The 26,462-nt window shown below is 45.4% G+C and overlaps 1 protein-coding gene across 1 annotated transcript in view; it reads right to left on the bottom strand.

The window, feature by feature from the left end:
* Positions 1-26,462, bottom strand: part of LOC137378592 (dynein axonemal heavy chain 5-like) — a 334,675-nt gene that overhangs the window by 278,162 nt on the left and 30,051 nt on the right. Inside the window, exons 3-5 of the mRNA XM_068048894.1 lie at positions 8,843-8,927; positions 4,919-5,079; positions 1,608-1,826 (exon numbers count right to left, since the gene is read on the bottom strand). Of these exons, the coding sequence (XP_067904995.1) occupies positions 1,608-1,826; positions 4,919-5,079; positions 8,843-8,927 (465 nt within the window). The remainder of the gene's footprint in view (positions 1-1,607; positions 1,827-4,918; positions 5,080-8,842; positions 8,928-26,462) is intronic.

Raw genomic sequence — 26,462 nt, forward strand, 5'->3', positions numbered from 1 at the left:
CGCTTGCATTTCCTATGTAGCTATTTATAGTGGAAACCACCTATGCAAACTTGTCTAGATAGTACATTTTATTGTTGTGTTAATTTTTTTAATATTCATTCATGGGATGTGGGCATCACTGGCTAGGCCAGCATTTATTGCCCATCCCTAATTGCCCTTGAGAAGATGGTGGTGAGATGCCCTCTTGAATTGCTGCAGCTCTTGGGGTGTAGGTACACCCACAGTGCTGTTAGGAAAGGAGTTCCAGGATCTTGACCCAGCGACAGTGAAGGAACAGCGATCTTGTTCCAAGTCAGGATGGTGTGTGGGTTGGAGGGGAACTTGCAGATGGTGGTATTCCCATGCATCTGCTGCCTTTGTCCTTCTAGGTGGTAAAGGTCGTGAGTTTGCAAGGTGCTGCCGAAGGAGCCTTGGTGAGTTGCTGCAATGCATCTTGTGTATGGTACACACTGCTGCCACACAACATGATGGTGGGTATCCTCAAGGTGAAGTTGGGACTTCATCCCCACAAGGACTGTGCGGTGATTACTCTTACCAATACTGCCATGGATATATGCATCTGCGACAGGTAGATTGGTGAAGACAAGATCAAGCAGGTTTTTCCCTCTTGTTGATTCCCTCACCACCTGCCACAGACCCAGTCTAGCAGCTATGAACTTTAGGACTTGGCCAGCTCAGTCAGTAGTGGTGCTACTGAGCCACTCTTGGTGATGGACATTGACGTTCCCCACCCAGAGTACATTCTGTGCCCTTTCCACCCTCAGTACTTCCTCCAATTGACGTTCAACATGGAGAAGCACTGATTCATCAGCCAAGGGGGAGCGGTAGGTGGTAATCAGCAGGAGGTTTCCTTGCCTATGTTTGACCTGATGCCATGAGACAGCATGGGGTCTGGAGTCAATGTTGAGGATTCCCACGACAACTCCCTCCCAACTGTATACCACTGTTCCACCACCTCTGGTGAGTCTGTCCTGCCGGTGGGACAGGACATACCCAGGGATGGTGATGTCTGGGACATTGTCTGTATGGTATGATTCTGTGAGTGTGACTATGTCAGGCTGTTGCTTGACTAGTCTGTGGGACAGCTCTCCCAACTTTGGCACAAGCCCCCAAATGTTAGTAAGGAGGACTTTGCAGGGTCGACAGGACAGGTTTTGCTGTGGTCATTTCCAGTGGGTAGGTTGATGCCAGGTGGTCCATCTGGTTTCATTCCTTATTGACTTCGTAGCAGTTAGATACAACTGAGTGGCTTGCTAGGCCATTTCAGAGGGTATTTAAGAGTCAACCACATTGCTGTGGGGCTGGAGTCACATGTAGGCCAGTCCAGGTAAGGACAGCAGATTTCCACCCCTAAAGGACATTTGTGAACCAGATGCTATTTACAACAATTGACAATGGCTTCATGGTCACCATTCGACCAGCTTTTAATTCCAGTTTTATTAATTGAATTCAAATTTCACCATCTGCCGTGGTGGGATTCAAACCCATCTCCCAGAGCATTAGTCTAGGCAGCTGAATTACTAGTCCAGTGACTTTACCACTACGCCACTGCCTCCCCTAAATCCAAAGCAGTGGACAGAAATCTTAGTAGATGTTAGACTTCTTACCTCTTTGGCCAGATTCTGTTGAGCTGCAGAGAGGGCACTGACAAACCCATCTAGAGAATTGAGAAATCCCTGTCTAACTGTCATACATTCAGGCTTGTTCAGCAGGCCCCATCCTTGGTTCATATTCTTCAGCACTGGTATAAATGCATCACCCAACAGTTGTTCAACAGATTTCAACAGCCCAACCCTTCCAGCATCCAAAACACTGAAACTTACTTCCTGGAAAATAGAGAATACATTGTTCTTAAAAGAACAAAGGCAATCTTCAATTTTTACAAAAAACTGCATTTTATGCCTTTATGGCAAGGATGTACCACTGTTCAGTTAGCCTTCCATGAGGCATAAAGGAGAGAGCAGCTTGGGTTGTTTTACTACATTAAAGAGTCTGTATAATTGCAAGTTCTTCTTTAAGACAGGAGAAGAGACAGTGAGAGAATGATTGAAAGAGCTGGAGACAGAGAGGACAGTGAAACTCTGTGTGAGCCATACAGAGGAAAGAAGGAGGGAGACAGATAGATGGAATACAACAGAAAGACAAAGAGGAAGTTAGAATTCGAGGCGGGATTTAACGCACCCACCGCCAGGAGTGGCGGCAGGCGAAACTGTGGCAACCCTTAATAATATGCCTGTCGTGCCACACTCCACTCCCCCAATCAAGTGTGGGCTCTCTGACGTCGGCAATGGCGTCAGTTCTCTATGCGCAGGCGCCATTTTTAAAGCTCTGCCGACTGATTTACATTTTAAAAGTTATAACACCCCCTCCCACTGTACTGTTGAAAAATCTGCCGGCCCTTTACCACCCCAGAATAACAATAAAATTCATTATTTGCCCTCTCCCCCACAAACACTTACCTTCCACAATTGAGCTTCCCCTAACAAACTGAACAAAGTGCACAGGTCACTCCCTCCCACCATCCACTGACACTAATGATGTAAATTTGACACCATTCCCCACTCCCACACTAAAAACCCTAAGTTCCCCCCTTCCCCACCACTGCGGTGCCTGCTTTCCCCAGACGGGAAAGTGAAGGCGCGTGAGTGCCAGGCACCGCTCAGAAGATCGTGGTCCGACAGTAAGATTGGAATCGATTTTATTTAAATGTATGCATTCTGCTAATTTGAATATTTTAATCCGGGTCCCGTCGCCCAGCGGCGGGGGCCATCACGGAGCCTCGCCGCCACCAGGAAGATCAGACCCAGCCCTCCCAGAGCGGGCTCCGTGATGGGCCACTGCCAGAACGATCTTCCGGCACCCTGCCACCACAGAGCCCGACATCGGGCGCTTTGTAAAATTCCGGCCAGAGAGTGAGAGAAAGGCAGAAAAATAGCTACAGGAAAAAAGAGAGAGGCAAATCTTATTTGTGTCTTTATCCCTGGACAAAGCTACAGGTGATCAGCTTATATTCTAAAATTACAAAATAAAAAGATAAAATTGAAACAGCTTATAGTGAATTACAGAGAATTGGAGTCTTGTGTTTTGAGTCACAAACAACATTCGGTAACATCAGGGTTAAAATGACACTGAGTGTGTCTGGCAGGGTCTATTCTTAAGAAAGGTTACAGACCTGAAACGTTAACTCTGTTTCTGTCTTTACAGATGCTGCCAGACATGTTGAGTATTTCCAGCATTTTCTGTTTTTATTTCAGATTTCCAGCATCCACAGTATTTTGGTTTTGTGTTAAAATTACTATCAACAGTGTTAATCAGGAATGCACCCACCGTGAAATTCCTCAGAGCTGCTCTGACTCCGTTGGTATTACTTTGCCAAAAGTGCAGAAGAAATCTTGTTTTCGCAAGTAAATGGGGTTCCCACTGCACTTCCAACAAAGAAACAGTGGCAGAGCGGGAGCAGCTCTCAGGAATGTCCGGGTCATTAGCACATTTGAATAAAATTAAAAATATTTTAATGACAAATTATACCGGTAAGAATTTCACCTCTATATATATATATATATATATATATAAAATACATATATTATATATATATACACAAGATGCTGAAAGCAATATTCCAGGGAAGATTCACAAGAATATTCCCTTATATACTTAGCTTTCTTAGGGTATTTTTAAAAATTAGTTGCACTCATTTTCAGTGTCACTAAAATCCAAATTAATGCACAATGATTGGTCCAGTGAGGTTCCCACATCCAGCACTCCCTGACCTTCAGTACTGATCCTCATTAAACTTTATTTCAGAGTATACTGGTCTCCCTATACATTTCTACTTATCAACTTTTCACAAGCACCATTTTAATTCATGAATTCCAGGCAGAAACATGGCCTTGTTTGTCTACATGTCAGTTTCAAATAGAACTCTGAAGAATTAATTAGTCATTGTATATATGTAATGCAACTAGTTTTTCTTTTTTAAGGGATGTGAGTGACAAAAAGGCAGCATTCATGCGTGGCCCCGAGGAGCCCCACAAAACTGAAATCAATGAGGATAGGGGAAATTCTTCAGTGAGTCATACTTGGCACAAAGAAAGATGGCTGTGGTTTTTGGAGACCAATCATTTCAGCCCCAGGATATCGCTGCAGGAATCCCCTAGCGCAGTGTCCTAGGCCCAACTATCTTCAGCTGCTTCATCTATGACCTTCCCTCCATCATAAGGTCAGAAGTGGGGCTGCTCTCTGTGATTGTGAGTGTTCAGATAATGAAGCAATCCATGCCACTTGCAAAAACCTAGGCAACATCCAGAAAAGAGCTCATAGGTAGCAAGTAACATTTGCACCACAGAAGTGCCAGGCAATGACTATCTACAATAAGAGAGAGCCAAACCATCTCCCCTTGACAATCAATGGCACTACCAAGTTCCCCGTCATCAATATCCTGGAAGTCACCATTGAACAAAAATTCGAAACTCTGCAGCGGGTGTCTCACCTCCTGACACCCCAAAGCCTCTCCACTACTTACAAGGCACAAATGAGGAGTGCATTGTAATACTCTCAACTGGCCTGGTGACAGGTGCAACTCCAACAACAGTCAGGAAGCTCAATACCATCCAAGCCAAACTAATCTTCTTGATCAACACTTCATCCATTAACCCAAACATCCACCCCACCATTATCAGCTTACCATGGCTGTACTATTTACAGAATGCACTGTAGCAACACCCCAATGATTCTTTGCCAGCAATTCCCAAACCCGCAACCTCCACCACCTAGAAGGACAAGGGCAGAATGTACATAGGAACACCATCACCTCCAAGTTCCCCTCCAAATCACACACCATCCTGATTTGGAGTTATATCAGAGTCGCTAGGTCACAATCATAGAACCACATTGCAAGAATTAGTTTTTGAAAACTTACCCTGTATATGTTTTCGTATGTGACAGCTCTGCTGGCATTACCTCGAAGAAAGGCAATACAAATTCCAGTCAAAGCAGCTTGCTTCCCATCAGTAAGAAACAGCTTTAATGTTTTACCACAACTTGAAGATCCTAGCAGGTGTCCACTTGCTCCAAGAGCAACTAGATCATAAAGGAAAATAATGATTGAAAACACTATGTGCCACAAACTTTCCCTAAAATTAGTTCATTATTTCTAACAGTGGTCCAGTACTTCATGGTTGTTTGATCATATTATATAAATATTGTGTTACATATAGCTATCATTCAACAGGGACAAAGGTTAATGCAATTGTAAACAATCTTCAATACACCAATTATATGAATTAAGGACCACTTGGCCATTCAGAATCCAATATCTAGGTTTTGTTTAGCTCTTCCCACCCCTCAAAGGTTATTTGTCTCCATCTCTTTAGCTTTCTCCCTATAACACGCAACATTCATCAGTTCCCAGGCCTCTACTACTACATCTTAAACTTGTCATGAGGTGCTAAGTAAAAGGAATGTAGAGTAATTCTTCCACAACAACAACAACTTGTATTTATATAGCACCTTTAATGTAGTAAAACATCCCAAGAAGCTTTACAGGTGCATTATCTAAGCACATACCAGGGCAGATGACAAAAAGCTTGGTCAAAGAGTTAGGCTTTAAGCAGTCCCTTAAAAGAGGTAAGAGAGGAAGTGAGCCAGAGAGGTTTAAGGAGGGATTCCAGAGCTTAGGGCCTTGGCAACTGAAGGCTCGGCGCAAAGGGTGGAGCAATTAAAATTAGGGATGCTCAAGATGCCAGAATTGGAAGAGTGCAGAGCGCCTGGAATGTTGTAGGGCTAGAGGAGATTGCAGAGACTGGGAGAGGCAAGGCCATGGAGGGGTTTGAAAACTACGATGAGAATTTTAAAATCAAGGCATTGCTTAACCGAGAGCCAATGTAGGTCAGCGAGCATAGGTGTGATTGGTGAACAGAACTTGGTGTGAGTTCGCACGTGGGCAGCAGTGTTTTGGAGGACCTCAAGTTTACAGAGGGTAGAAGCTGGCCAGGAATGTATTGGAATAGTCAAGTCTAGAGGTAACAAAGGCATGGATGAGGGTTTCAGTAGCAGATGAGCAGAGGCGGGGTGGAGTTGGGCAATGTTACGGACGTGGAAATGGGCAGCCTTGATGATGGAGTGGATGTGTGGTCGGAAGTCCATCTCAGACTCAAATGTCACACCAAAATTGGAAACAGTCTGGTTCAGCCGAAGATAGTTGCCAGAGGGTAGGAGTCAGTGGCTAGGGAGCAGAGTTTGTGGTGGGGATCAAAGACAATGGTTTCGGTCTTTACACTATTTAGTTGGAGGAAATTTCTGCTCAACTAATACTGGATGTCAGACAGCCATTGTGGCAAGTTAGAGAGTTGGAGGGGTCAAGAGAGGTGGTGATGAGATGGAAACTGATACTGTGTTTTCGGATGAAGTCGCTGAGGAACATCATGTATATGAAAAATAGGAGGGGCCAAGGATAGCTTAGAATGGAGCCAAGCGAGTGCTGTCCCACCCAGCAGGAAAACAATGGAGAGATGTTGGAGGAGGTTGATGTGGCCAATCGTGTCAAAGACTGCAGCCAGATCGAGTAGAACGGGGAGGGATAGTCTCTCCTCTGAGTTCACACCATGAACATTCAAGTCTGAATCCCTTGGACTTAAAGAAGCAAAGATGAGACCTGTAGCAGGGAGAATAACCAGGGTGAGAGAGAGTAATGGTTTTAATGGGGACTAGGACATCAAAAGGTGGAGGTGAGGGTGTGATTGAGCAATTCAGTAGCTGTAGAAACGTTGTGGCGAACAGAGGGCCGAAGCTGGACAGTTGGGATTTTGAAAGTGCAGTTGTAAGTGAATTGGGGGAGAGTTTTTCCAGGGCAGACACAGGAAGAACTATACAAGATAGTGATCAGAGATGGCCTTAGCTGTGCTTGAAATGATGGAAGTAGCAAGACCACATGCGAGATTAAGGTCAAGGGTGCCATGATTATGGGTTGGTGAGTATATATGAAGGGAGAGATTTAGGGAGGATAAGAGGGCAGTGAACTCAGAGGAGAGAGAGCCTGATGAATTGAGATGGAAGTTGAAATCACCGAGGATGGGAAGTCGCTTGCTGCAGAGGCTGAGGGAGGAAAGCAATGAAGATATCTCAATGAGAAAAATTTTCTGGTGATTGGGTGGGCAGGAGAGAACAAGGATTTTAAATAAAAAGCAGGAGGGGTGGAACAAAGTCAGATGTTCAAAAGAGAAGAAAGTGCGAGAGGAGTAGGGGAAACAGACCATGGTGTGATTTGGTGATAAGAGTCACACTGCCACCCCAACAGTCTTGGGGGGGGGGGGGGGGCAAGTAGTGGAAGCTACTGCCAGGCAGGGAGGTATCATTTAGTGGAGAGATGTCATTATCCCTCAGCCAGGGGGTTTCCATCAAAGCCATAATGTCGATGCAATCAACAACAATGAGCTCATGGATGGTAACGGCTTGTTTACATGTGAACGGATATTCTGGAGTGAGCTGCAGAGAGGAGTGGTGAGAACTGATTCACAGGCAGAGTCCATAGGGTCAGCACTGGGATGGGTGAGTTAGGTGGGGATGTGATTGGAAGATCAGCCCCCAGCGGGTGCACAGGGTGGGTAGGTCAGCAAGAGAGAAGGATTGAGCAGTTGGGGTTGGTGCTTGTAAGGGGGCAGCGAAATGGGCCCTTTGAAAGATGCCAAGAGAGGCACAGAGTGGAGCTGTAGCCTTATCTAAGAGGGAGCTAGGTCTAGGATGGTGGCAAGAGAGTAGAAAGGTCTAGAAGTGCTATAGGATAAAAACAAAATACTGCGGATGCTGGAAATCTGAAACAAAAACAAGAAATGCTGGAAATACTCAGCAGGTCTAGCAGCATCTGTGGAGAGAGAAGCAGAGTCAACGTTTCGGGTCAGTGACCCTTCTTCGGAACTCTGGAGAGAGAGGTTCAGTGTGTGCATGTGGCGGCGCATAGCACTGAGTGTGGATCTCAGGATGCGGCGAGAATAGTAGTCCAAGGAACGTTGTATTTCTCAGAGATACCTGTAGTCCTGGGTGGATTCAAAACATGATGGGTGAAACTGCAGTTGGAATCCACGTGGAATAAGTCGGAGCCGGAGACAGACACTGAGGAAGGAGATGTGGCTGTGAAAACGAGTTTTGGTAGACACTTTATCAAACACCAGGAGGGAAATAGAAAGCAATGAAGGTGAACAAGGTAAAAGAGACAAATGAAAATCCCGTCGGAGAGAAGAGCAGAACTTCTTCAAGGTAGGCATTCCTGGAAGAGAAGTGACAGTGAATTAAACACTAAAATAAAAGCAAAATACTGCAGATGCTGGAAATCTGAAATAAAAACAAGAAATGCTGGAAATACTCAGCTGGTCTGGCAGCATCTGTGGAAAGAGAAGCAGAGTTAACGTTTCGGGTCAGCCCGAAACGTTAACTCTGCTTCTCTTTCCACAGATGCTGCCAGACCTGCTGAGTATTTCCAGCATTTCTTGTTTTTATTATATTATATATAGAAGTGCTGTAGGGTTGGGTAGGGATTTGTGAGGACAGAGTACCCGAAAGGGGAGAAATGAAAAGAAGTACGGTGACAGAAGAGAGGGTTCTTGCAGAAAAAAAAGAAATAAAAAAGGGGGGGAAAAGTGGAAATTGAAGTGATAGACTTGAAGTGAAAGTGTTTCTTCTTAATATTAATAATCAGAAACTAAATACTGGGAATAATGTTTGATCCGCTTTTAAAATAAAGCAGTGATCGACTATAATGCATGCTATTATTTATGTAACTTTGGTAATCTGTAAGAAAGTGAGTTTGAATTAAATACTGCAAATAAAAGCACATTCTGCAAAGTATAACCTGTTTCTGGAAGATCCACTTCCTGATAGAAGAACAGAAGGCTTTGTCTGCCATCGACAATGAAAAAATTATCAACTTGTTCCAGCTGAAAAAGAAACAAAATTACTTTAGAATCAATGATTTTTTTTGTCTTTATTCACATCTTCTGTTCTCCACTTTTGAATCTCTCGTGCCATGCACCATCGCTGGCCAAGTATCAAATGATCTGCCCCGAGTCATACGTGTGAGTAAGGCAGTTGCATCTTACTGTTTCTGTGAAAAAACACCAACCCACATTTAGCAACACCCCCTCATCTCCCCATACTCACATACTACCAGAGTACAAGGATTCTAATGCACTTGTGATGCCCACAAACTTATTTTCATCCAGTTTAAACCGGAAGCTTTTTGTTATACCTTAGGATCTTTATATCAAGTCACCAAAATACTACAGTGAACAGGCAAGTCTTGTCAGTGTCTCCCACTAACTTCCTCACCAATTCACTTTATCATCCGTAAAGCTATCTCAGATTGTTGATCTGTTCAAGTCTATCCTGCTTCTGCTTTTGACGCCCTAATTCCCACGAAATCACTCATGGGGCTGGATTTTGTGCTGGACGCGGGGGTCCTGGCGCCAGGACGAAAAGATGGGGGAGCCCCGCCTCTGCCTTTTCGTCTCCCCTGGAGCGATCCTCCAGTCTTTTGGAATCAAAGTTTAGGAAGTGGGATTCCCATCCCTTTAAAGACTTTAAAGGGAAGTGGATCCCGCCTCCAAGAGCTGCCAGCGAATGAGAGGACTGGCAGCTCAGCAGTATCGGCACTGCCACTGGGAGCGGTTGCCACTGCTGGTATTGCACAGGCCTTGGACCCAGGCCCAACGGTGGAAGGCCCGGCGAGGGGGGTGGGGATGTGGTCATGCAGTCCAGGGGGAGGGACGTTCCGGGGGATAAAGTGGCTTCCGTTGGGGGTTCTCCATGGGCTACAAATTGCCCATGAAGGAGGGACCCCCCCTCCAAGCACCTCATTTTACAAGGCGTCTTCCCACGCAATGGAAGCTATTACTCCCCACTGCTGGTAAGATCCCAGCGGTGGTGGGAAGAGGCCCTTAATTGGCCATTGACAGGCCACTTAAGGGCCTCAATTGGCCTCTGGGTGGGAAGGCCGTCATCGGCTTATCCTTCCCCCGGGAAGATCACTGGGCAACGAGGAGGCGACAGGCCTTCCTCCCCACTGCCTCCCCCGCCACTCGTCATGATACTCCATGCCCCCTGCCTCCAACCTTGCCTCAGGAGTCACACAAAATCCTAGCTATGATCTACCCATGCCATTCCTACTGGCTCCCTTTGTCCATGGCAAATTGCCTCCTCAAGCCACTTCACACTCACCTCCAGTACAAATTACAAAGAGCTCATTGATTTCTTCATCTCCAAGATTGAAATAATTAAGAAACTGCCTCAACATTCCCCTCCTCTCCCATTCCCTCTCCTGACTTCTACCCGGTCTCCCAACCACCCCTCATTATTCTAAAGTTTTCCCCTAACTCCTCCCCAAGCTTGTGTCTCCCCATGACCCATTTCATGCTCACTTGATTCCCTCCCCACTTAATTCCTGAACACTCAAATACTATTTTTTGCTACATGCTAGTGGACATTGTTAATGACTCCCTTTCCTCAGCTACTATCCATCAAAAGCATGATCACCATCCCTCCTCAAAAAACCCATGCTCAGCCCCACCATCTTCCTCCATCTCTAACCTCCCTTTCCACAATTTTTTTTAATTCTTTCATGGGATGGGGGTGTTGCTGGCAAGGCGAGCATTTGTTGCCCTAGATAGCTTGCTAAGCCATTTCAGAGGGCAGTTCAGAGTCAACCACATTGCTGTGGGTCTGGAGTCACATGTAGGCCAGACCAAGTAACGATGGCAGATTTCCGACCCTCTGGGACATTAATGAATCAGATGGTTTTTAAAACAATCAATGATAGCTTCATGACACCATTACTGAGACTAGCTTTTAATTCCAGATTTTTATTAATTGTTTGAATTTAAATTCCACCATCTACCATGGTGGGATTTGAACCCCTGTCCCCAGTGCACTGTGTGGGCCTCTGGATTTCTAGTTCAGTGACATTGTCACTACACTACCATCTCCTCCTATGTGAACATCTGGAAGACCTAGGTTATTGTCTTCTGGCCCCACCATGAATTGCACACACTTGTCACCCTTGTCATTAACTCCAACCCCCTCGTGGGTCATATCAAAATCAATACAAAAAAAATTACAATTATGTTAGAAAAGAGTAATGTGGGGCCCTTAAAATCTGACAATGTTGATATAAATGAAAATAAGGAAATGGTGGGTATGTTAAATAATAGTTTGCATCAGTATTTACAGTAGAGGAGGAGGATAGCATGCTGGGCATCCGAAGGAAGCCACTATTGAATCAGGGATGGGGACTCAACAAAATTAACATGAGCCTGGAGTACTGTGTTTAGTTCTGGGCATCACACCTTAGGAAGAATACAGTGTAGATTTACGAGAATGATACCTAGATTCCAAGGGTTAAATGATGAGGACAGATTATACAAACTAGGGTTGTAGTCTCCGGAATTTTATAGATTAACAGATGATTTGATTGTAGTTTTCAAGATATTAAGGAGAACTGATAGGGTAGATAGAGAGAAACTGTTTCTGCTGTTTGGGGAATCTAGGACTAAGGGACATTAAAGCCAGTTCTTTCAGGAGTGAATTTAGGAATCACTTTTACAAGAAAAGGGTGGTAGAAGTTTGGATTTTATTTTTTGCAAACGGCAGTTTGATGTTGGGTCAATAGTTAATTTTAAAGCTGACTTTGATAGATTTCTGCTAACAAAAGGTTGTAAGGAATATGGGGCAAAGGGGGAATAGTGAGTTAGGTCACAGATCAGCCAAGTCCTCCTTGAATGGTGGAACAGGCTTGAGGGCTTAAGTGGCCTACTCCTGTTCCTATGTTCTCATGCTAAAGATGAACTAGACTACGTGAACCGCTGGCATTATGTATCACCCAGTGCTCATCTTCAAGGACTGCTTATTTCCTCTTGGTAATATTGACCACTTCCACCAAACCATCTTTTTTATTTGTTCATGGGATGTGGGCGTCACTGGCAAGGCCAAGATTTATTGTCCATCTATAACTGCCCTTGCGAAGGTGGTGATGAGCTGCCTTCTTGAACCGCAGCAGTCTATGTGGTGTAGGTACACCCACAGTGCTGTTATGGAGAGAGTTCCAAGATTTTCACCCGGTGACAATGAAGGAACTGTGATATATTTCCGAGTCAGGATGCTGTGTGACTTGGAGGGGAACTTGCAGGTGGTGGTGTTTCCATGCCCTTGCTGCCTTGATCCAAGTTGATAAAGGTCATGGGTTTGAGAGATACTGCTGAAGAAGCCTTGGCAAGTTGCTGCAGTGCATTTTGTAGACGGTACACACTGCAGCCACAGGCACTGGTGGTGGAGGGACTGAATGTTTAAGTTGCTGGAAAGGCTGTCAATCAAGTGGGCTGCTTTGTCCTGGATGGTGTAAAGTTTCGTAAGTGTTGGAGTTGCATTCAGTCAGGCAAGTGAAAAGTATTCTATCACATTGCTGATTTGTGCCCTGTTGATGTTGGAAAGGCTTTGTGGAGTCAGGAGGTAGGTCACTTGCTGAAGGATACCCAGCTTCTGTAACCACAGTATTTATGTGGCTGCTCCAGTTAAGTTTCCGATCAATGGTGACGTCCCAGGATGTTGACGGTTGGAGATTCAATGTTGATAATGCTATTGAATATCAAGTAGGTCACAAAGAGTGGTCGTGAAGACTGCAGTGTAATCACAGTGCTAAAGTTGGGAATTTGGTTCAAGTAGGAATTTGATGCAGAGGGGGAAGGAGGTGTTACTTTTTACTTTCCACTTCCCAATACTTGTAGTGGAAGCTTGAGACAGTGTTTAAATTTTTTGTCCACTGCTTAGTGCAAGTTAGTGTGTAGAAAAAGAAAAAAAACTTACAGTAAACTAAAAAAAGGATATAAATAATTTAGACTAAGATATGGCAGAATAAGTTGTGTGTTGGGACTGCAGTATGTGGGAGCTTGTGGACAGTGAAATTGTCCCAAGCAAACACATATGCAGTAGATGTCTCCAACTCGAATCACTCCAGTCATTGAGCTGGAGTGGGAGTTGGAAACACTCAGATACATAAGGGAGGGGGAGCAGTTTCTGGACAGTTTGCTCCAGACTGGTCATACCTCATAGAGATGTACAGGTGTAGAATGGGGATGCTGTGACCGATAGTATACAGAGTAATGGGAACCCAGATGAAATGCAGAACGAGGAACCACAGAAACTGGTATAATGTACATGCTACCTGCGAGGATAAAGACTGTCGGAAGGACAGCCAGAATGTGGACTGGAGCACCTTGGAGCAGGAGGCTGTCCAAAGAGGGGAAGAGGAGGAGGAAGAGGAATAGAGGAAGCCCTATATGGTAGTTGGAGGGGATTCAATATTTTGGGAGATAGATAGCATCCTTTGTAAGCAGGATCAAGAGACCTGTATGGTTTGTTGCCTACCTGGTGCCAGGCTGAGAGACATTTTGAACTGGCTTGAAAAGATATTGGAGAGGGAGGGAGGAAATCCAGTTGTTGTGGTCCATGTTGGAACCAACAACATAGGAAAGAGTAGGAAAGAGATCCTGATTGGAGAGTAGCAGGAACTAGGAGCTAAGTTAAAGGACAGGGCCTCAAGGGTTATTACCCGAGCCATGTGCAAATTGACATAGCGATAAGCAGATTAGGGGGAGAACACGTGGCTGAAGTGGGAAAGAGGGTCCAGAGGGAGGTAGGAAGAAGTGTCTGAGAGTCTGTGACACCCTGGTCCACTCCTCCATTACCCCCACCCCCACCTCGTCCCCTTCCCATGGCACCTTCCCCTGCAATCGCAGGAGGTGTAATACCTGCCCATTTACCTCCTTCTCTCCTCACTATCTCAGGCCCCAAACACTCCTTTCAGGTGAGGCAGCGATTTACTTGTACTTCTTTCAATGTAGTATACTGTATTCACTGCTCACAGTGTGGTCTCCGCTACATTGGGAAGACCAAACGCAGACTGGGTGACTGCTTTGCGGAACACCTCCGCTCAGTCTGCAAGCAGGACCCCGAGCTTCCGGTTGCTTGCCATTTCAACACTCCCCCCTGCTCTCATGCTCACATCTCTGTCCTGGGATTGCTGCAGTGTTCCAGTGAACATCAACGCAAGCTTGAGGAACAGCATCTCATTTACCGATTAGGCACGCTACAGCCTGCCGGACTGAACATTGAGTTCAATAATTTCAGAGCATGACAGGCCCCCGCATTTTACCTTTATTTTTAGTTATTTTTTCTTCTTCCCTTTTAAAATTTCTTTTTCTGTGTTTATTTTATTTTATTTCATCTTAGTTTGTTTAGTTTGCTTACCCACTTTTTTTTTCATGTTTGTACTTGCGGCTGTTCAATTTTCAGTCTGTTAACACCCTATCTGTACTAATGCTTTGTCTTTCAACACACCATTAACATATTGTTTGCCTTTGCTCCACGACCTTCTGGTCAGCTATTCTGTGACCTTGTCCTATTTACACCTTCTCCTTTGTTATCTCTTGACCCAACCCCGCTTTACTTGCTTATAACCTTTTACATTTCTAATACTTGCTAGTTCTGAAGAAGGGTCACTGACCTGAAATGTTAACTCTGCTTCTCTCTCCATAGATGCTGCCAGACCTGCTGAGTATTTCCAGCATTTCTTGTTTTTATTTCAGATTTCCAGCATCCGCAGTATTTTGCTTTTATTATTATGAATTTGTTGAGGGTAGGTCGTGCCTGACGAATCTGATTAAACATTTTGAAGACATGACTAAAGTAGTGGCTGTTATTTGTATGACTTCCGGAAGGCATTTGATAAAGTCCCTCACAAGAGACTGTTAGCTAAAGTTGAAGCTCCTGGAATTGAAGGCAAATTCTTGACGTGGTTAGGAAATTGACTGAGTGGAAGGAGACAGAGAGTAGGGATAATGAGCAGGTATTCTAATTTGCAGGATGTGACTAGTGGTATCCAGCAAGGATCTGTGCTGGGACCTCAACTATTCACTGTATTCATTAACAACTTAGATGATGGGATAGAAAGATGTTTCCCCTGTGGGAGAATCTCGAATAGGGGTCACTATTTAAAAATAAGGGGTCGACCATTTAAGACAGAGATGAGGAGAAATTTTTTCCCTCAGAGTGTCATGAGTCTTTGGAACTCTCTTCCTCAAAAGGCAGTGGAAACAGAGTCTTTAAATATTTTTAAGGCAGAGCTAGATAGATTCTTGATAAGTAAGGGGGTGAAAGATTATCAGGGGATGGCGGGAATGTGGAGTCGAAGTTACAATCAGATCAGCCATGATCTTATTGAATGGTGGAACAGGCTCAAAGGGCCGAGTGGCCTACTCCTGCTCCTCATTCATATGTTCGTATTATAGGTTCACATATCCAAATCTGCCGATGACACAAAGATAGGTACTATTATACATAGTGTAGATGGAAACATAGAGATACAACGAGATATTAATAGATTAAATGAATGCCCAAAACTGTGGCAATGGATTTCAATGTAGGCAAACATGAGATCTTCCACTTTGGACCTGAAAAGGATGAAACAGGGGATTTTCTAGAAAATCTAGAAACAGTGGAGGTTCAAAGACACTGGGTACGCAGTTCATTAAAATGTCATGAACTGCTACAGAAAATAATCAAAAAGCCTAATGGAATTGCTAGCCTTTATATCTAGAGTACAAGAATACAATGGAGTAGAAGCCATGCTTCAGCCCTGGTTAGACCACACCTGGAGTACTATAAGCAGTTCTGGGCACCACACCTTAGGAAGGATATAATGGCCTTGGAAGGAGTGTAACGTAGATTTATCAGAATGATACCTGGATTCCAAAGGTTAAGCTATGAAGAAAGATTAAACAAATTAGGGTTATATTCCCCAGAGTTTTAAAGGTTAAGGGGTGATTTGATTGAAGCTTTCAAGATATCAAGGGAAAAGATAGGAAAGATTGGGGGAAACTATTTCCAATAGTTGGGGAGTCTAGGAATAGGGGGCATAGTCAAAAGATTAGAGTCATACCTTTCAGGAGTGAAAGTAGGAAACACTTCTTCATGTCAAGGGTGGTAAAAATTTGGAATGGACAGCCCTTGAACACACATTCAGATAGTTTTTATATGCCCTCTTGCCACTGTGCCCTCAGGCTGCAGGTATTGTCTGGTTTTAATAGACAAATTCACAAAATGGATTGAGGCCTTCCCCTGTAAGATGAACACCACCCTCACAGCAGCAAAACCGCAACTGAGTGAGGTGGTCTGCAAGTGGGGAATGCCAATCCAGGTTGTTAGTGTCCAGGGGTCTCACTTAACTGGAAATATCTTCTCAGAACTCCAACGACTCATGAAAATCATTCCTAAGTAGCACGTTGTACATCAGCCACGATCATCAGGGGTGGTGGAGAGGGACGACCAAACCCTTAAAACAATGCTAAAAAAGTTTTTTCAGATCACCCCACACAATGGGTTAACATGTTACCCATATGCCTGATGGCCATGAGAGCAACCCCCCACCCCCCCCATAATACCACAGGTATCTCACCTTACCAAGCTATGATGAGAAGGTTAATGAGGACGCCTGCCCACCTCCTCACCCCACCTCTTCCTCCAGTCTTACTAGGGACTGTCAACCAGAAATGGTTAGAGTCAATGATAGAACACATTCAAAAGTCTAATGAGTTCATGGTCCAGAAAAATGTGAAATACCAGCAACAGATTAAAAAAATATTTTGATAAAAAAAGTCCAGCCATTTTAGTACCAGGTAGGAGATGTGGTCATGGTCCTAAACTATTTAAGGAAGGAGCATGTCTTTGATCCAACTGGTGGGACTCTACCCAATTGTGGACAGAACCAGCCCCACTGTGTATTTGGTCCAAATCCTGGACAAGGGAAAAAGAGGCCTAAATGGTACCACATTAATCAGTTCAAAACTGTAAAAGAATAAATGGTGACTCCATTCAAATCCGTGATAGGATTGACAATACTCAACAATGCCATCCAGACAATAAGTGTCATTATCATAAAGCGAGAATCAACTGTACGCCACACTGATATGACCACTCAAAACAATCAAGAAGGTATAGAGGACATATAGGATATAGTCTCTGGGGATGGGTGTGACATGGTGGTCCATTGTAATTATTCTGACTGGCAAAGACCTGGTACTGATGGACCACCTGCGATATGGGTACAAGAGGGGGAAGGATTAAAAGTAACATGCCAATGTGCCAAAAAATGTGTCAGAATGACACCGAGGTTTCAACTGGGGAAATGGGAAGACCTGGAATTTGCCTTCATGGACTCAATCAGAATCACCCAAAAAGTATAGGGATCCCATACTTAGGGCAACACAAGGACATGATAAACCGGCCAAAAAGGTGCAAAAGGCATCAAGAGATGGTGTGATGTTTTAACACAGACCCAGACACAAGTCAAGGGGTGATACAACAAATTAAGATACAAAAAAAGGAAGGACTGGGAGACCAGAGAAGAAATAGCACTGAAAGGAGTGTCCACCACTTGTGAAAAAGCCAGAAAACAGATTAATGGTCACCCGCACTTATAAACAACTATACTATGATGTGAGGTATGAGATAGTGTCTGTCATACTCTACTTCAGGAACTTCCCCTCCCTCAGGGCTGACAGGGTACTGAACACATTATAATCAGTTCGGAGAGGAGGCATTGAGGAGTTTTCTGAAAAAGAATCAGGCGCAGGACAATTGAGGATCATGGAATGAGAAAGATATGCCAGCGAACGTAAATGTAGCAAAGACAGAAAAGAGACAAAGAAAGAAAAGGGGATTAGGGGAATAGCTCAGGATAGGAGCATCAGCAGGAACTGCTGCCTGGAACTGGGTTGTTAAAGAGGACATGTGGAAACATGATGTAGCAATGAGGAAACAACAAAAAGGGATCCTATCTGGGATAAACAGAGGAGGACAGGATGTCATCCAGAAATTGTCCCACAACTTCCTGACAGTTATTGACAAGGTAAAGGTGTTCTGGCAGATTGAGCAAACAATGAATAAAGTTATTAAAGATAAGAGGGAAGCTGAAAAAAAATCCAAGACCATCGCCTGTCCTATCGATGGAAGTTACATGCTCGATCAGATAATGAGTGGGCTTAACATCGTCAGGAACCACCGGATCCAATCCTTCATAAACGATAACATGATCAATGGATGGTTTGTGGGTTATAATGAGACAATAGAGGTCAGACAGCAGGGCTTTTCCAACTTGATGAAGGGGAACTGAGTTCATGGTAGTATGGTACCAATAGCCCTCTGGTTATCTCAGGAAGGATTCAAGGTAGAATCCATAAGGACTATGGTCCAGTATGGCCATACATCATATGAAGCCCCTCCTCCAATCTTGATCAAACAAAATCAGACCTGGGATAGCCCCGACACTGAGTGTTGCTCTGACCAAGGGGGAACTTATTTGTGCCACTGTGGTGTTAGAAATCCAGGAAGGCCAGCCTGTAGTTTCACTCTAGATCCAAATTCACCCACCTGTGCAATGAGTGTCCAGAAGTGGGAAGTAAATCGCACAAAATGGGGTGGATTTTGTGCTGGAGACAGGCTCCCGGCACCAGGCTGAAAGGACGGGGGCAATCCTGCCTCTGCATTTTCGCACCACTCGGTGAGTCGGGGCTGGTGGGTAGTCTTGCAGTCCAGGGGGAAGGGAGTTCTGGGGGGTGAATTGGTTTCTGGTCAGGGTCCTCCGAGGGCCTCAAATTGCCCATGAAGGAGAGACTCCTCCCCGCCAAGTCCACAGGGCGGGTGCCTCGTGTTACAAGGCATCCTCCCAGCATGGCAGAGGCCCCACTCCGCCTTTAATAGGATCCCAGCAGCAGCGGGAAGAGGCCCTTAATTGGCCGTTAATAGGCCACTTAAGGGCCTCAATTGGTCTCGGGCAGGAAGGCCATCATCAGCTTATCCCACCCCCAGGAAGATCGCTGGGCAACAGGAAGGTGATGGACCCTCCACCCTGCCACACCCCCCGCCACCCGTAGTGATATCAATGACCCCCCGCCTCCAATCCTGCCTCATGGGGCCACACAAAGTCCAACCCAACATGTGTACCTTCAGATGGGAACATACTGCATTACAACCAATGCCAGAGCATTGAAACATGGGAATATGATATGTCCCATTCCTGAGCCTGCCTTCTGTTTTAAGCTCACCCAAACAACTGTGATATGAAGTTATGTCCTGCTCCCCATACCAACACATAACATCACAGAACTGAGAATCAATATCTCTATGAAGAGCAAAGCACTCAAGGCTGTAACCCAGATTGGCCACCCAATTCCCCCATTTTCCTCAAACCTCAAATCAATTCTCGACAGAACTAGCACCTCTGAAAGACATCTGATTAAAATGAAATCCAAAACCTGGGAAAGCAAGACTGGTGCAAATCTGTCTATAACATTAGCCAAACTCGCTGGTTAAGGATGCTTGCCCGACTCCTACTAATCGTTCAAGGGTTTGTGTTGATGATTCTGATAATTCTAGCATATTACCTATAGTGTTTGTGAAAGAAGTTAGGAAGATGAGCTTATAACTTAGAGATAGCTAGGTTAGTCAGGGGTCAAATGTGAGAAGTCAATAATGATATTTCCTTCTCAAGGTAGGGAACCATAAGAAAATGGTAGTTTTAATAATATAATTATAAGAAGGAGTAGTTTGAAATTATAGAAAATGCTAGATATATAGTTTTAAAAGAAATGCTGAGACTATGGTTTCTTAGCAATAAAATTTCTCTCTCTGCCCCAAGTTTGGAAAATAACAAAGACACAACACAGTCAATTGTCTATTGTTCTCCAGAAGAATGTTATCTAGGTAATATAGCTCCTTCAGGCACAGGCCTTCATGTAGATATTCCTGGGCCTGATAAGATGGACCCTTATGCACACTAAGTGGGCTGAGATGTTCTTATAAAAGATAAGTAATAAAGTGATGTCAGGGGCAAGAGGAGGCTGTCTATCTTGTGATCTGTCCCTCAGTAAATGGGCATTTGAATGGGAAGACATGATTGAATGTGTGGTTGACATGAGAAACTCACCAGTCCCCTAGAAATAAAGTAAATAAATGGGCAGTCAAGAGGGATAGAGGAGAGCTTTTTGAAGTGGATCCATGCTGGCTTCATCCTAACACTTTGGTTAGCTCAAGAAGACTGAGAACAGAAGAGACTGACAATATGGGCTGGATTTGACCTTAGGCGGACAGGAATTCGCCACCGATGTAAAAGTCGGTGACGAACCCACTTCCGCCTAGCCCGGGGATCCGTCCCACATTTTACAGGTCCCCAGGCTTTAATTGTCCTGATGTGGGACTTCCACCGCTTGAGGGAGGAAGTCCCGCCTCAGTGAGCTGCCAGCCTTGGCTGCCTTAGTCTCAGCAGCGCCACTGAGAGCGGTGGCCAATGCTGGGACTGCAGTCCAGCCGACGACGTGGAGCTAGGAGTGAAGGTAAGTTGGGCATTCCTCACCGGGGGATCAGTCGTGCCCTGGTGAGAATAGGGTGGTCGTTTGGGGGGAGTGGGGGGGGCATCTTGGGTCCCGGGGGTAGGTTGGGAGGTGGGGGCAGCCCTTAATCGGGCACCCTGTGCCCAACTGACATGGCACCTCCATGACGTGCTGACAGGCCGGCAGCTATCGCTGGGGGGTCTTTCACGCCCTCAGCACGCCCATTTGTCATGGGTAAAATACCCATGGAGGCAGGTGAGGGCCCTTATGTGGCCGTTAAGTGGCCACAAGGGCCTTGATTGGCCTCAGGCGGGCGGGCTGTTTCCCCCCACCACCCCCACCCCCCCCACTGCCCGACTGCCGTAAAGTTGGCCGGAGGCAGGAGTGGGGCGGGAAGGCCTCCTGGAGCCTCTCGCTCAATTTTACGCCACCCCTATCCTCTCCCACGACACCATCCGACCTGTTGGGGCAGTGTAAAATTCAGCCCTACCACTCCACTTCATTTGTCCTTCCATCAGATTTGGGACCGGAAAAGTGTTTCATCTGTCACAGGTCATATGTCTTTCCTGTCTATTTAACTGATGTATCACATCTAAACTGTCGTTTCTTAATAAACTGCTTTAAACCACTACTTGTGACCTCAACCCCTTTTGAGTAATCTGTAGCTCCTGGACCATAACATACACTTCCGCAAATGGCAATTGATGCTAAATCAATTGTTAATTTAAAACTGGGATTGACAGATTTTTGTGAGCCAAAGGTATTAAGGAACTGTAACTGAACAATGAGCTGCTCTGTAAAGAGGAGATACCTGGGGTCCAGTCAAGGTACATTCCCACGAGGGGGAAAGGTGGGACAAACAGATCTAGAGTTCCCTGGATGATGAAAGAGCTAGAGAGGTAAGATGAAGCAGAAAAAGGGTGCATATGACTGATGTCAGGTGGATAATACAATTGAGAACCTGGCTGTATATAGAAGGTTCAAAGGGGAAGTGAAAAAACAAATGAGAGAAGCAAAGAGAAAGTATGAGAAGACACTCACGGCTAACATAAAACAGAATCTAAAAGTCGTTTATAGGCCTGAAAATAGTAAAAGGGTGGTAAAAGGAGGAGTGGAGCTGATCGGAGACCTTAAAGGGAAATTGTGCATGGAGGCAAAGGGCATGGCTGAAATACTAATTCAGTACTTTTCATCTGTCTTTACTAAGCAAGAAGATACTGCCCAAGTCATGGTGAAAGAGGAGGTTGTTGAGTCACTGGATGGCCTAAAAATTGATAAAGAGGAGGTGTGAGATAGGCTTACGGTTGATAAGTCACCAAGACCGTGTTGGCCAGGGGCTGCAAGAAGTACAGAGTCTGTTACAAACTGTTGCTTAGCTCATGGACTGAAGTAACCTGAGCTCAGACACTGTTGAACAGCTCATGAACTGAAGTAACCTGAGCTCAGACACTGGCCTGTGCTGATAAAAGAACAGTTTGAACTAATTAATTTATGTGAAAGACAAGAGAGAGATCACAAGAATAGAGCCTTATTTGGACATGGAGTGATACCAGGGTCTTGGGGCCTGGGCCAATAAGGAAAAGATATGAACGAAGTGAGCAGGCCTAAACCAACAGGAAAGAGACAGCACAGCTTGAAGAAATAAGAAAGAGAATAAGTATGGAGGCATGGAGGCATAGAGCCAGCGAGAAACTCCGGAGACCAACCATCGTGGAAGTGGAAGACCCTGCGTCAGCAACGCGGCGACGACGTAAAAGAGAGAGCGAACGGACTTAGTCCCACGTGACGGCCAGGATCAAGTGGATGAAGGGAATAAAGGGCCCAAGGGGGAGTTGACTCCGCGCCACGGTTTACATAATTGGCGTCCCTGGGTGGGCACGAGGATCAATCTCTCCATTGAATCAGCGGGAGACTCGAGCCAAATGAAATTGACAAAGTACAGAGAGAACAGGAACTTAGGGGTTAATTTGTAGCTACTAACATAAGATGACAAATAAAAGGGAATCTCCAAGCCTTGGGGACTTGGATTCTTTTGATTGGAAGGGATTCCTCCAAAAATACGTAATAGGGAAGTGGCCGCAATACGGGGAGTATGCAGGTCACACTAGCGACAAGGGAAAATCCATAGGGGAAGCCCTTTGGAAGATTACACAAGCAAAGATGTCAGCTAGTAAATTTTTAAAAATACAGAAGTCAGTAGCTATCGGCTGTTTACTTGAATGGATAGAATGCCAACAGCAGGCTAAAAAAGAGCAGAACAGACTAGAGGAAGAGATTAAAAAACTCCGTGAGGAGGCAGCCCACCTTAGTGAAAAAGTAACTGATTTGCAGGGATACAGAAGTGCGGAATTGATGCATATGAACCAATATCAGTTACAGTGCAAAAAACTAGTTACGGAAAAAAGTAGGCAAGAGGGAGAAGCCCAAGCAGCTAAAGCTGAGGTGGAAAGATGGAAACAGCAATTTAAAAACTGCCATGAATGTGATTCAGAGAGCAGCTCAGGAACAGAGAAGTAATACAGCTGATCACACAAAGTGTCAAAAATATATAGCGAGACTGCAAGAGCAGCTAGCCGCGCAGAGAGGGATAATCTGTGCTTTTGCCCCCGAAGGAAGTGAGGAGAATGGTGAAGGGGACGTAGATTGGAATGTTAGCAGATGAAGCGGCTAGATACGGCCATGATGACGGAGACCCTCTACCCGAGGATCCTCCGCCAGCATATGAGCCAGAGCCAAAGGAGCCATCGGCCCCCATGGCCCCCCTTGTGACTGCTAGGGCAGCGATAGGGGCAGATGGCCAGGTGGCAGCTGGCCAGGGTATGACATATTCCACTCCAATGGGGGTACAGCAATTGAGGGATATTGCGAAAGACATTGGGATGTGCACACCCGGGGATGATCCGAGGGAGCTGTCCCAAGCAGTTAGTCAACAGAGAGGAATACATGGCTTAGATGATGCTGAAGAAAGAAAATTAATTATAATGTGCCTACACCCACACATACACTCCGCCCTACCGGAGGAACAAAAACTCGATAGAGGCACAAATGAAGCTTTAAAAGATCAAGTATTAAACGTCATGGGTACTAACAGAGGGGACCCAGTGGAGGCGCTAACGAAATGCTATCAAAGAAAAGGTGAACACCCTGTCGCGTTTGCGGCCCGTATCTGGGCGGTGTTTCAGGGGGTATATGGCGCAAACCGAGATAGAGCAAATCCAACGCCAGAGATTAGAAATCGATGGCTGAGAACGCTGGTGTCGCAGGGCACTGAGGAGTCAAGAAGGGCACTAGATCAATTTGATCCCTCTGATGACACACACACAGAGGCTTGGGTACTCAGGAGGATGGTTAGAGCATGGGAGAAGGGAACAACAAAATTCTCCAAGGCCCCTGGGGGAAAGGCGATGCCTGTCAAAGATCAGACAATAACCTGGAGAAATGAAAGGAGGGTAACTACACAAGGGGCACCCCACCCAGCCTTTCAGACAGGAGGAAGGGGTAGAGGCATCGGGAGAGGATCCGTCCCAGGAACAGGGAGAATTCCGGATGGGCCTACCCACTGCTATAACTGTGGCCAGGAGGGACATTTCAAAAGAGAATGGCCAAACCCGAGACGAGAAAATGCAGGTCGGGGAGGAGGCCAGAACAAACGCCAGAGCCTACCCGTGGAAGGACCGAATAGGTCAAATCCTCAATGTGATATACTGGAGATAGCACCATCTTCGGGGCTATACCCTGAACCACAATGACGGTCGCAGGCCTCTCCGTTATGGGTGTGTGACATGCGGTGGGATAACACAGGGAGACCCCTAGTGAATGGTAGGGTTGGAGGCCGCCCTGTCACGTTCCTTTGGGACACTGGAGGATCCCAAACCACCGTAAACACCACCAATGTTAGTAAAGTAGATTGGAAAATTCAAAGTAAACTTGTTTTAAGCAGATTCACAGGACGTGCACAAGTGGGATATGTGAGCGTACCGTTGGAAGTCAGTGTGGGGGACGTAGCAATAGAGCACTCAGTGGTTCTCATTGAGTTACCCAGAGAACAAGAAAATATATTAGGGTGTGATTATATGGCTAAAGCAGGACTCTGTTTTGACCCTGTTAATTGCGCGATTTGGCAAATGCCCTTGGGCAGGGGTAGTATAGATCACACATCCGTCCCGGTGGGGGAATACCAGGATAGGATATGCACGTTCAGGGAAATGTGGACAAGACCAGAAGAAATGAGTAGCGATCGTGAAGTACAACAAATTATCACACGGAATTCAGAAGTATTTGCTCGACATAAACATGATTGTGGGGAAATGACCTGGAGTGTGTGTATACAGGGCCCAGACCCCAAACCACAGAAGCAGTATGGTTTTTCCAAAACAGGCAGAAGAGGAGGTGGGAAAGGTGATTCAGAGTTTGCTGCTACAAGGGATACTAAGACCGGTAGCCTCCACTAACAACTCGCCTATTTGGCCGGTGAGGAAACCGGACGGTAGCTGGCGACTAACGATAGACTATCGAGAATTAAATAAGGTAACCCCGTTAATGGCCCCCACCGTAGCAACTAGCCCAGAGACGGTAGTTAAACAAAATGAGGACGCACAAGGTTCACTGTTTTAGACATAAGTAATGGTTTTTGGTCTATTCCATTGGCGAAAGAATGCCAATATAAATTTGCATTTACCTTCCAAGGACAACAATATACGTGGACCGCCCTGCCACAGGGATTTCATAATTCCCTGTCCATATTTCACCAGCGTCTAAGGGAAGGGTTAAAAAGGTTCTCACAGCCTGAATGTCTGGTGCAGTATGTAGACGATTTACTTCTACAAACTGAAACGGAACAGGAACATTATCAGTTACTAAGTTCTGTTACAGGAGACACAAGGGAAATTGAGACCAGTAGCGTATGCCTCGCGTATGCTTTCACCGGTAGAGCAGGGGTATACGACGTGCGAGAAACATTTATTAGCAGGTTTCTGGGCAGTACAGTATTTTACTGACGTAGTGGGACTGAACCCACTTACAAAACTGACAGAACATACCCCCGTACAGTACTATTGGACGGTAGGATCAAAGACGGGTCAGTAAGTCAGAACCAAATTGCTAGGTGCACACTATTATTGCAAGGAAGAAACATAAGCGTAAAAGGGGTAAAAACTACCACTATGTTGGCAGACAACCTAGTGTATCAAGGAGAGAAACATGAGTGTCAAGTCATGATAGCAAATGATCCCAAGGAACCATTTGTATCAAAACAAAAAGGAGGGGGTAGGAGTGGATTGGAGAAAGCAACGGGGTCCGAAAGCAAAGATGCAAAGGAAAAAGAAGAACCCCACTTAAACATTTTTGTGGATGGTTCCTCATCAGTACAGGATGGTGAGAGGAGGACTGGGTGCGGGATATATGTAGAAGACGAACACGGTCAGGAAAAGTTTAGCGCAGCCTTAAAATTGCCTAAAACCATGAGCGCGCAGGCGGCAGAATTAGCAGCCGTCGTATATGTGGTTGGCCACCCAGAATACTTGCCACCCGGATCAGTTATATATTCTGATAGCATGTATGTCTGTAATAGCCTCATGGAACATTTGCCCTTATGGGAGGCGAGGGGTTTTGTCTCAGCGGATGGGAAGCCCCTTCCATCGGCCCCATTATTAAGTTACATCTTTGAAGGAGCACAGGGGAAAGGATATGGGATCACGAAGGTAAAAGCTCATTCAAAACTTACTCCGGAAGGGAATAGGAAAGCGGATGAGCTAGCCAAACAAAGTGCTATTAGTGGGCAGGAATGGCACCCACCGACTGAGGACATTGGGGAACAGAAAGGGAAACAGATTAAGGTAATGGATTTAACAGAGGAGCAGAAGAAAGATGGAGAATTGAAAAAACTGATAGAAGGAGTAGAGTCAGACAAATACAAAGAGTACAAGGGGATAAATATTCAGGACGGAGTGGTTTTATGTGAAGGAAAATTCGTAGTGCCAGAGGGGGGACGAAACCAAATAATCCACTGGTACCATGACTTATGGAGACATAAAGGGACAG

This window comes from Heterodontus francisci, chromosome 17 (genome assembly GCF_036365525.1).
Source record: "Heterodontus francisci isolate sHetFra1 chromosome 17, sHetFra1.hap1, whole genome shotgun sequence".
Taxonomy (NCBI): Eukaryota; Metazoa; Chordata; class Chondrichthyes; order Heterodontiformes; family Heterodontidae; genus Heterodontus; species Heterodontus francisci.